This window comes from Sarcophilus harrisii, chromosome 3, assembly GCF_902635505.1.
Source record: "Sarcophilus harrisii chromosome 3, mSarHar1.11, whole genome shotgun sequence".
Lineage (NCBI taxonomy): Eukaryota > Metazoa > Chordata > Mammalia > Dasyuromorphia > Dasyuridae > Sarcophilus > Sarcophilus harrisii.
In genome coordinates, this window is record NC_045428.1 from 546,407,028 (window position 1) to 546,419,586 (window position 12,559).

At 39.0% G+C, this 12,559-nt stretch overlaps 1 protein-coding gene across 3 annotated transcripts in view; it reads left to right on the top strand.

Moving 5' to 3' along the window:
- The first annotated feature begins 11,485 nt into the window (after window positions 1-11,485).
- KHDRBS1 (KH RNA binding domain containing, signal transduction associated 1) overlaps window positions 11,486-12,559 on the top strand; it is a 32,195-nt gene continuing 31,121 nt past the window's right edge. For all 3 annotated transcript variants that reach the window (XR_004233326.1, XR_004233325.1, XM_023500234.2), the window contains exon 1: window positions 11,486-12,231. Coding sequence is in view for 1 of the 3 variants with exons in the window: in XM_023500234.2 (XP_023356002.2) it covers window positions 11,829-12,231 (403 nt within the window). In the remaining 2 variants the exon portion in view is untranslated. The remainder of the gene's footprint in view (window positions 12,232-12,559) is intronic.

Here is a 12,559-nt window from a genome sequence, read left to right on the forward strand (position 1 = left end):
AGAATGGCTTGATTTCTTATAAATTCTCTATATATTTTAGAAATGAGGCCTTTATCAGAACCTTTAACTGTAAAAATGTTTTCCCAGTTTGTTGCTTCCCTTCTAATTTTGTTTGCATTAGTTTTGTTTGTACAAAGGCTTTTTAATTTTATATAATCAAAATTTTCTATTTTGTGATCAATAATGATCTCTAGTTCTTCTTTGGTCACAAATTCCTTCCTTGTCTACAAGTCTGAGAGGTTATGTTCCTATGTATCCTATGTTCCTCTAATTTATTTATGATCAATTAATTATGATCTAATTTATTTATAAACATATTTATGATAAGTTCTTTATGCCTAAATCATGCACCCATTTTGATCTTATCTTGGTATGTGATGTTAAGTGTGGGTCCATGTATATATTTTTTATTATAGTTTTTTTATATACAAAACATATGCATGGGTAATTGTTAAGGGCCAGAACTCTGAGACAAGGATTCTTACAAAGTGTTAAATCAGTAGAATTGATGAGAAAATGGTTATCTAGTTTAGCAAGTCTAGTTATCTAAATTCAGTATGATTGAGTTAATCTTACAACAAATAATTATTTCCTAGTTATATAATGATTGGTTTATACTCAGTGTAGAGCATATAAGCTGGGAGCTCAAGCTCTCTGAAAGAGAAAGAGAGAGAGAGAGAGAGAGAGAGAGAGAGAAGAAGAAGAAGAAGAAGAAGGAGGGAGGGAGGGAGGGAAGGAGGGAGAGAGACAAAGGGAGAGATTCATTTCCATCTTCATCAGCCTTGCGGTGGCTGACCTATCCTCCTGCATTTTCTCCACTGAAACCAAGTCCCCTCTGAAGACCATGAGAAAACTAGCTGAACCCCAAGTGAAGGAGATAGGACTTTGAAGGAGATAATAAAGAATTTGGACTTTGAACTTTAGCACTTAGCTATTCTTGTGGTGATTACTCAACTGAAAAGAAGACTGCCCCAAAGACCTCCAGAAAACCAAACAAAGAACATTACAGGTAATTTTTCAACATTGTAATTTGTAATTTGAATTTTTAACCCTTTCCTGATGTGAGTAGGTTTTCAGAACTATGAGCCCTCCTCCTCCCCAGTGTCTCTGTCTATTCTTCTTCTGAACCTCATTTGTATGAAAAATTACTATTTTTACCAAAACTGTGCCACTCCTTTTTTTGAATATGTAATTTTTAATTTAATTTGTTGATATAAATCATTAATTCATTGTTAATACGTTGTTATGAATTGTTAATATGAATCTTAAACATATAGTGTATATTTCCCATGTAAAAAATAAATAAAACATTTGTCCTTGAAACTGATCTTTAATATTGGCTCATATATGTTAAATTTTCTATTAATTTGAGTTTTGTTGATAGAAAGTTCTGAAAATCTGCAAGTTCGTTGAATGTTCATTTTTTCTCATTTAATATTATGTATAATTTTGCTGGATATGATACTTTTGGCTGCAGGCCTAGTTCTTTTGATTGTCAGTAGATATGATTTCAGGACCTGCTGAATAACCCTATTTTAAAAAAAAAGAAATTTAAGCCATCAATGAACTCCCTAAGAAAAAATCTCCAGGGCCAGATAAATTTACAAGTGCATTCTATCAAACGTTTTAAGAAAAATTAATTTCAATACTATATAAACAATTTGAAAAAATAGGAGAATGCATCCTACCAAATTTTTATGATTTAAATATGGTATTGATACCTAAACAAGGAAGAATCAAAACAGAGAAAGAAAAATATAGACCTATTTCCCTAATGAATATTGATATAAAGATTTTAAACATATATGGAATATTACTGTTCTATAAGAAACAATCAGCAGGATGATTTCAGAGAGGTCTGGAGAGACTTACATGAATTGATGGTAAGTGAAATGAGCAAAACCAGATCATTGTACACAGCGACAACAAGATGATATGATGATCAATTCTGAAAGATGTGGCTCTTTTTGACAATAAGATGAATCCAGGTCAGTTCCAATGATCTTGTTATGAAGAGAGCCATCTGTAACTAGAGAGGACTGTGGGAACTGAGTGGATCACTCATAGCATTTTTACTCTTTTTGTTATTGTTTGCTTACATTTTATTTTCTTTCTCAATTTTTTTCCTTTTTCATCTGATTTTTCTTGTGCAACTGTACAAATATGTATGCATATATTGGATTTAACATATATTTTTACCATGTTTTACATATATTGGATTACTTGTCATCTAGGGAAGGGGATGAGGGAAAGGGGGTGGAGGGAATTGGAAGGTTTTGCAACGGTCAATGTTGAAAAATTATCCATACATATGTTTTGAAAATAAAAAGCTTTAATAATAATTTTAAAAGATTTTAAATATAACATTCTCTTCAAAGCAAACCCAATAGACTTTCTTTGGACAGAAACTGCCATCTACATCTAGAAAAAGAACTTTGGAGTGTAAGTCAACACATGCTATAATCACTTCTTTTTTTTTGTTTGTTTTCTTTTCTCTCCCATGGTTTTCCCCCTTTGTTCTGATTTTTCTCTCCCAACATGATTTTATAAAGCAATGTGTATTAAAATTAATTAAAAACTCAAAAAAACTTATAATCTCAAAGAGATTAGTCATTTATTACCAGGATATTACATTATGATCAAGTAGGATTTATACCTATAATACAGGGACTGCTTTAATATCAGAAAAACGAGGCTGTATAATGATGATAGCTAGCATCTATATAGCATTTTAAAGTTTGCAAAGCATTATCTCATTTGATCTTAATAACTATTATTATTCTTATTGCCATTATTATTCCAGTTTTACAGATAATAAAACTGAGGCAGACAGAAATTTTGAATTCAGGTCTCACTGACTTTAGGTGTACTGTTCTATCCACTGTTATCACCTAATTGCTTCATAAATATCATGAACTCCCTCTATTCCACACCTTAAAACCTCCCTTTACTCATCTTCTACTTCTTGCCTCCAATCTCAGAGGATGAGCTTACCTTGCACTTCAGTAATTTTTCACTTTTTCTCCTTAAGCCTCTGATCTCATTTCCTCTGAATACTGTATTTCCTCCTTCAATCATTCCTTATTTCTCTCATTGTAAATATTCCCTTGTCTAATGAATCTTTACTTGCTATTTACTAGCAATTTCAGATCTTTCTCATTTATCATGATCTTCTTTGTCATCATCAAAAGACCAGAACACTAGAAGTTCCCTATTTTTCTTCATAAACTAACATGATAAATTCATGTATTACAAATATGGATGCCAAAATATTCTGGAAAAATCATCAAATGAAACCGGAACTTAAAACATCACAGACGAAACTGTTGTCCACAATCAATTGCAAATAACATTTACATTGATCCAAAAAATTCATAAACAGCATTAGGAGACCTTACTATGCTAAAAATCTATAATCCAAATTCTGGAGCACATGATAAGTGCTTAATACATTCTTTTTTCATTCATTAACCAGATAAAATGAAAAGCTTTTTAAAATATAGAAACCTACAAAAGATATAAAAAGACTGTTTTCATCAAAAAAAAAAATCCAAGCAATCAATAGCCACATAAAAAAATGTTCTAAATTATTAATAACTAGAGAAATAAGCATTAAAACAACCCTGAGATTCCATCTCAAATCCTTGTCAAAGATTGAAAAGGTGACCAAAAAAATAAGAAAGAAAGAAAGAAAGAAAGAAAGAACGAAAGAAAGAAAGAAAGAAAGAAAGAACGAAAGAAAGAAAGAAAGAAAGAAAGAAAGAAAGAAAGAAATCTTGGAGGGGCTGTGAGAAAATAGGTATAATGAAGGACTGTTGGTGGAGCTGTGAACTGTTTAACCATTCGGGAAAGCAATTTGTAACTATGCTCCCCAAATTATTAAAATATTCATGCCCTTAATCCAGCGGTACCACTCCTATACCACAAAGAGAACAAAAAGAGAAAAGGACACACATGTACCAAAAAAATATTCTAGCTATTCTTTTTGTGATGTAAAGAAGTGGATATATATATCAGCTGAGGAATGGCTGAACAAGTTACAGTATATGAATATGATGAAATATTATTGTGCTAAAGGAAATGATGAAGGGGATGATTTCAGAGAAACCTAGGAAGACTTATATAAACTGATTCAGAGTGAAGTGATCAGTATTAGAAAAACCATTTATATAATATTATAATGACTAACAATTTTGAAAAATTAGGAACTCATTCCTCTGGAACAACATATCATTCATCATTGTCCTGTTTGCTATTAGAGTTGTCCCAAAGATTCTTTCAGTGAGCCTACAGATAAACTTACCTAACAACAGCAAGCATTTATATAGCACTTTAAGGTTTGCAAAGTACTTTACAAATATCATCTCATTTGATCTTCACAACCCTGAGAGGTAATATTTCCATTTTACAGATGAAGAAACTGAGGCAACCAGAGATTCAGTGACTTGCCAAGAGTCACAAATATCATCTCATTTGATCTTCATAACTGTGGAAGGTAAAAACTACTTTTATCCCCATTTTATAGATGAGGAAATTAAGGCAAACATCAAGAGATTCAATGATTTGCCAAGAGTCACGTTCACTTTTATTTAATTGCAAAAAAAGGTATTCACTTTACCCACTTACCTAATAGTCTTCTGAACATTAAAGACAAAAAAAAAAAAAAAAAAAAAAAACCAAAAAACAAAAACAACAACAACAACAACAACAAAAAAAAAAACTGCATAGCAACTGGCCCCAAGATCATTTCTGTGTTAATTCCACCAAAAATGATGAGAACAAAATGGTAACAATAGCCAAGGATTACACAATCTTAGAGTTTGTAAAGTGCTTTCTCTAACTGGGTGATTCTGCCCTCCATTCAAACTATCATTCTCTAACTTCCCTCCATTTCACTGACAAGTTCCCAGAGTCATCTCTGCAGTTCGTCTGCATGTTACCACCTCTTGCTACTTGGGTTTTAGCCTCTAGATTCTATGGAAATTGCCTTCTTATGAACATCAGGCTGATTTCAGAAAGACCTGGAGAGACTTACATGACCTGATGCTGAGGGAAATGAATAGAATCAAGAGAACACTATATACAAAATAACGAGATTATGTAATAATCACCTGTGTTGGACATAGCTCTTTTCAACAATGAGGTGATTCAAACCAGTTCCAATGATCTACATCCAATGATGTAGAGAGCCATCTATACTCAGAGAGAGGACTGTGGGGACTGAGAATGGATCACAACATAGTACTTTCACCTGTTTTTGTTTTGTTTTCTTCCTCATTTTTTCCCCTTTTCATCTGATTTTTTTTTTTGTGTGTGCAGCATGGAAATTGTGGAAATATGTATAGAAGAATTGCATGTTTAGCATATATTGGATTACTTCTTGTCTAAGGGACAGGATGGATGGAAAAGAGGGAGAAAAAAATTTTGGAATACAAGGTTTTGCAAGATTGAACATTGAAAACTATGCATGTGTTTTGAAAATAAAAAGCTTTGTTAAAAAAGAAGAAGAAGAAGAAACTGTCTTCTTAAAGGTTATCCAATGATCTCTTAACTGCTAAATCCACATTGTGACCTTTCTTGAGTATTTCACAATTAACTACCTACTTCTTCCTCTGGAATACTCTCCCAACCATTCACAGTTGTGGTCCTACTTTCACCTATTTTCCTCCCAGCTGCCTAAACATTTCTGTTCATTCATCTTGAGTAGACCATTCACCTCTTGCCTGGCTGTCCTCCAAGGCTCTAAGATGAACTCACTTTTCTTCTCTTATAATTGATCTCAGCCTTGGAGATCCTATGTGCTTCCCACAGGTACAGTTATTTTCTCTATGTAGACTATTACTAAATCTATGCAATAATAATAACTCATAGTGGCAGAGAGCTTTAAAGTTGGCAAAGACCTTTTCTCTCAACTCTGAGAGTTAGGTGGAATTTTTTAGATGAGAAAATTAAAGTTAGAGATATAGGTAGTATTTATATATAGTGCTAATGTCTTGAAAAATACAAATAAAAATACAAAAACAAATATTTCATTTGATCTTCACAATAATCCTATAGGGTAAGGTGATGTTATTTTTCTCATTTTATGGATGAGGAAATTGAAATATTTATTCAAGGTGACATGGTTAGTAAGAACCTGGGCTAGGACTCTAAATGCCTGCTTAATATCCCCACCTGAATGTCTTGTTACTTCAAACCCAAAATGACTAAAATGGAACTTACCACTTTGCCCTATACATCCTTCTTTCTTCTAAAGGTTCACATTTCTCTCCAGGGCATGAGTGAGAAGTGGGCATTCTCCTAGCTACCCAGATTTGTTACTTTATAGTGTTCTTCTGACTCTTCCCTTTTCTTACCACCAATCTTCCATCCAACCAATGGCCAAGTTCTATTGATTCTACTTCCGACCTCAGATATATATTACATAGATACACAAATCAAACATTTGCTGATAATAAATCATGATTTCATATTCAGTTATGTGAACTCATATGGGATCATGACTCACAGTTTAAGAAGCTTTGCTTTAAGCCAAGTTACCTTTTTAGTCTATTTCATATTACTTCCTTTCATTTCATGATCCAATCATACTAGTCTACTGTTTCACGCTATATTTCTTGCCTATATTCAAGCTGTCCCCAATCCCTGGAATAATTTCTCATCATCTATACTTTCTGAATTCTCCTTTCTTCAAGATTCAACTCAGGTGCTACTTCCTTCATGAAGCCTTCTCCAATCTCCTCCATCTCTTCACATTTTCACAGAACACATTATCTGATCTTTTTCCTTTCCCCCTTGGTCAAGTTCAGATTCCCTCCCTTTTGTTGTAATTATCTGTATACTTTGTTCTCTTCTTCTAGAGTACAGGTATTTAACTTTTGTCTTTAAATCCTCAGTGCCTAGAAGAGTGTTTTGTGCCTAGAAATAGCTTAAAGATGTTTGTTCAATGAAAGCTTGTTGAATTTGACAGTCAGTCTCCAAAAGGATGCCGATCCCTGCTCTACCCAAACCAGAAACATCCTCTACCTTCTTCTGAAAAAATCTCCTATCAAAGTTTTATTAGCCTCTGGTAAAGTTCAAGGGACCAAGGAATCTAGGCATCCCATTATACAGCAAGGACACTTCAGTCTTATATGACACCAGTAAAGACATCCTTTTCCAAGGGCAGCAATCAGATGCCAGGACAGATATATATTCCTTCTTGTCTCCTCTATCTAAATCTCACACCCATTCTCTCTGTTCTCTTCCCTATCTGTTAACATTCAATATGTATTCATTTATTGTTGATGTGGAAAATGATCAGGGGAAGTGACCACTCCATCTTAGAATTTTTGATAAAGGAGAAAAAAAGTCAGGTACTATCTGTCATACACTCTAGATTTGGGGAAAACAGCAATTTCAAATGGCTCAGAGAAATGAGAGATCAGATCTTATGAATGAAAATTCTACATGGAAGTCAGGTCAAATCATGGAATTACAGAATATTAAGAGTTGGTACGAACTGCAGAGATCTATAACTAAACAAGAATCTTCTTTACAACATACCTAACAAGTAGCCATTCAACCTTTGATAAGACCTCCAGGGAAGAACCCACTTCCTCTCAGGGCAGCCCATTCTACTTTGAGTAGTTGTAAATGTCAGGAAGTTTTTCCTTTCTACTGAGCCCAACTGTTTCTTTGAAACTTGTGTCCATTACTCTTAGAAGTGGGCTTAGTGATTAGATTGTTAATGGATGGAATGTTAATCTTGGAGTTGACAAGACCAGAGTTCTAGTTTGGCTTATTATGTGATACTTATTGTGTGGCCAAGTGACCATGCCTCAGTTTCCTCATCTATAAAATGAGGATGATGGCACTTCCCAAGGTTGTGAGGATAAAATGTAAAGATGAGGTTTGCTTTGTAAACCTTAAAGCACTAATATAAATGCCAGCTATTGTTATTAGTTCTGCCCTTTGGGGGCAAAAAAAAATCTAATTTCATAAAACAGTTTTTGGGATACTGGAAGATGGTTATCATGTATCCCCCTGCAAATCTTTACAATTCTTTTAGTCTTCTAGATGCCCTCTAGTTTATCAACGTCCTTTGTAAAATAGAACACAATCTTCTAGATGGAGACTGATTTAAGAGTACAGTGGGATTATCACCCCTCTAGTACTGGACATTATGTCTATCTTAATATAGCCTGTGGGACTTCCAAAGATCAACAATTATATCTTTTAGATTTTTCATTACCCTATGATTAAGTCTGTCTGGGCCTGGTAACATGAATCCATTAAGAACAACAAGGAATTCTCTCATTATATCTCTGCTTTATCTTGAGCATCAATTCTAATGGCCATTTTGGTTCTGACCTTTCTGGTCCAAAGAGCTTTTTCTTTCTCAGAGAAAAATAAAGAAGCAAAATATGAATCGAGGTATTTTTCCTGCTCTCTGTTGTCAGAATCATCCCATCCATCTAGATAATAATGATCCCTTTTGGGATAATAATGAGTTGATACCCAATATGAGTAAAGAGATTGTAAGAAAGTACCCAGTTGCCTTTGATGGGTTTAAGTCACTAACCTGGATGTATCCTAGAGTTCTCAAAGAACTGGTCGATATGATCGTCTAGCCATTCTGTGATCTTTGAAAGATTATGAAGAATGGGGGCCTGGAGATCTGTAAATGTTTTCTTGATTTTCAAAAAAAGGGAAGAGACTATGCAGTTTAGAAACTATAGGTCAGTGACCTTGATTTCAATTCTTGGCAAAATTCCAAAACATGTTAAAAGGATGGCTTATGACTATCTAGAATAAGGAAGCAATGATCATAAAGAATCAGCAAGGCTTCATCAGGAACAGGTCATGCCAATCTAAATTTTCTTGTTCTCTTTTCCCTGATAAGGAAACTAGGCTGGCAGACTGGGAGAATGCTGTAGATAAGATACTTAGATTTTAGGAGAATGCTCTATGTCTTGTGGTATTCTGTGCAATAAAATAAAATATTGATTAGATAATAGTACAGTTCCATAGATCTAGTACATCCATTGGTTAGACCCAATGTATTCATTAATGGGTCAATGCCAATTTAAAAAAAAAAAAAAGTCTGCAGTTGGCCTCTACTGTTTAACATTTTTACCCAAGACTAAAATAAAGGCATTAAGTGGCATACCTTTCAAATCTGTAGATAACAAAAAGCTGGGAAGTATAGTTAAAACACTCACTGATAAAATTCATAAAGAGATTCTCAGAAGAAACTTCTTGAAATGAATTGTAGAGGGCCTAAACTCCAAAAAGGTGTTCTTGAATCAGACAACGAACATTTAAAGCTAATTACCTATTCGATGTGAGGCAATGGGTCTATATACATATTTAGATGAGATGGTGATGTGATGGCTCTCCTCACCATTGGTGCTTGCTAAATGTTTAGTGTTGAGACAATTGGGGGCAAGGATTGGGGGGAGGGGTGGAAAGAGAGCCAGAGTCACTTGGTGGCAGGACAAGGAGGAGAGAGGCTGGAGACTCCAGAGTCCAGAATCTAGGATACATCTTTGGCTAGCTGAGTGTCACTTTGATTTATCCTGATTCTGCCTGACCCGGAAGCCCTCCAGGGAGCTAGCCTGTGCTTTACAATGAACATTAATTCCAGTACTTGTTTAATCACAAGATCATCTTATTAAAAAAAAAAAAAACATACATATACACACACATACACTAAACAATGGGTATCATCTCATAAAATGAAATTTAATAGGAATAAAGTCATGTTTGCCTTCCCACACCCCACCCCAAGTCAACTTCACAAATACAGTTTGGATCAAGTGTTGGTGAGACAGTCTACCTGAAAAATACTTGGGAGGTTTAGTGAATTGAAAGATCAATATGAGTTTTTAAAAAGTGATGATATATATTGAATTGCTTGCCATCTGGGGGTGGGGGTGGGGGAAAGAAGGAGAAGATCTGAAACACAAGGCTATGCAAGAGTCAATGTCAAATCATCCATGCAGATATTTTGGAAAAAAAAAAAAAAGAAAAATGATATTCTATCCAAGAAAGCTTAAAGTGATCTTTGGCTCCAATAAGATAAGTATAGTGTGCAGAACCACAATAAAATCTCTGTAAAGGTCTTGTCAAAGTATATCCAGAGGACTGCCCCATTCTAGTTGATAAATAGGCTTTGATAAATTGGACACATCCTGACAATGGCCACTTAAATATGAGGATCATTTGTAGGATTTTTTAGCTTGGGAAAAAATGTCTTAGGATGGCTGTAACAATCACAGATTTACAGCAAGAAGCCCATTGAAAGGTGATTTTTGTTGAACACTTTGTAGATAAGAATAAAGTGGTTTGGAGGGGTGATCTGTGTAAATTCTTTATGGCCAAATCAGGTGTCCTTCTCATAGATGACCATGACATCACCGGAGGTGAGGCCATAACCTGTAAGTGAATGGGATTTCTTTGAAGATGGACTGTGTAAAGTCAGCAGTCTCACTTTCTTCTCCTGAGCCATGCCCAGTGACTCCCGCTCTCTCTCTCTCTCTCTTAAAATATCAATCGATCAGAGGGATAGATCTCTATTGTTACTCTCCAAACACTGAAAAGTAGATGAGATCCAAGAGAAGATAGCTACAAGAGACTTTTAAAAGCCCCTTGTCTTTTCTTCACTAGCAATCAAAAGTCAGTTTCGATGCTGATCCATGAGGTTTAGAAAATTCTCTTATTCACCGGGTGGGATTAAAGCTGGAGTGATTTGGGAAGGTTACCTGTAATTCGATGCAGATGAAGTAGGAAAAAAAAATTCCAAGGATCCCCTATCTCATCATCACCTGTGACAAAGCCTTTCTCGTGTTTCGCGCAGGAGCTGAGATGAAGAGTTTACTCACTATTCCTGCTCACTTCCACCTCCTTCCCTCAATCTAAAATCTCACTCTCTCTAAGAAGCTATTAAAAAGCCGCTTCGCCTTAATAACCAGTGCCTTTCCCCGGTTTCTTATTTGTCCTGTGCGTCATCTCCTTTGACTGTTCTGCGTTTTTTTTCCCGCCTTTTATCCCGCCCCTGCCCGTCACATAGTAGGCACTTTCTCAGATGCTGACTGACTGGCCGAGCCTGAGCATGAGCAGCCGGCTAGGTCTCGGCTCAGCTACTGCATCCTCCTCACCTTTTCCCCAAACCTCTTTTCTACTTCCTTCCTAATCTCTCCCCATCCCCCTTCCCCCCGCCGGGCCTTAAACCCCCTCCTCTTTAGGCACCTCCGTATTTTCTGAGCTCCCTTCGCCTTTCCCTCCCCCCAGGGACTGTTAGAAGGGGCGGGGCTCCTCGCTGTGGCAAATCGAGTTCTTCCAGAGCCCGCGGGGCAGCGTTCAGACAAAGACATTCCACAGCCCCCGCCCCAGCCCGCTGCCCGCCCGCAGGGGGTGGAGACACGTGTCTGCTCTACAACCTGGTCACATGTTACTAGGAGCGAGAGAAGGCTGGCGCGTGCGTACTGGTCTTAGGCAGACTCGGCTGGCTCTCCTCCACCGGCTTGTCGGTGGAGGCAGTCGACGTGAGGGGGGGAGTTAACAAGGTGCGCGCCGGTGGTGGCGCGCAGGCGCCGTGGACGGGTCGGGGACTTTGTTCTCGGTTCTGGGAGCAGGGCGGCGCCGGTGGCGGGGCGCGCGTGCGCACCCGCTCACTTCCGGTGATCTCTTTCGCTCTCGCTGGGTCGCTCTCTCGCTGAGTCGCTCTGATCCGCTCCGGTCGTCCCCGCGCCCGCTCTCCCGCCTCCGCCAACCGCCGCTGTTGCGCGGGCCTCCACCGCCGCCGCGCTCCGTCCCTCAGCCGCCCTCCCGCCCGCTCCGCACTCATGCAGCGCCGGGACGACCCCGTCGCGCGGCTGTGCCGGCCCCTGGGCCGCGGCGGCGCCGTGGATCCCTCAGGCGGCCACCCGCCGCCGCGCCAGGCGCCGTCCCGGCAGCCGCTGCCCTCTCACCGGCCCCGGGGCGGCGGCGGAGGCCCTCGGGGAGGCGGCGGGGGCTCTCGGGCCGCCCCGGCCACGCAGCCGCCGCCGCTGCTGCCGCCGTCTGCCACTGGCGGGGGCCCCGAGGTGGGCGGGGGCGGCCCGGCGCCGGCTCCGACCCCGCTGCTGCCACCCTCCGCCACGGCTGCCGCCAAGATGGAGCCTGAGAACAAGTACCTGCCTGAGCTCATGGCTGAGAAGGACTCCTTGGACCCGTCTTTCACCCACGCTATGCAGCTGCTGGCCGCAGGTGAGCCGGTCCCCCGTGGCGGCTAGCTCAGTTGGGGGCCCGGGCCCAAGTGGGGGGGGGGGGCGCCGTCGTAACGGCAGAGCCCGGGGTAGCCTCCGCGGAGAGACTTGCGGCCCTGCTCCTGGAGTCCTTCCCCCCACCCCTCTCCCGTGCTACGAACCCCCGAGAGAGGAGTGGCATTGGGGAAATATCACGTTAGGTCACGGGGAAACCGAGGGGAAGGGGCAAACGGGATGCCCGAGGACTGCGGAGCCTGTTTATCGAGATGCCTTAGGGCCTCAGTCTGTCCTCGCTTCAGCTTAAGGCGGGGTGGAGAAGATTCCTCCAG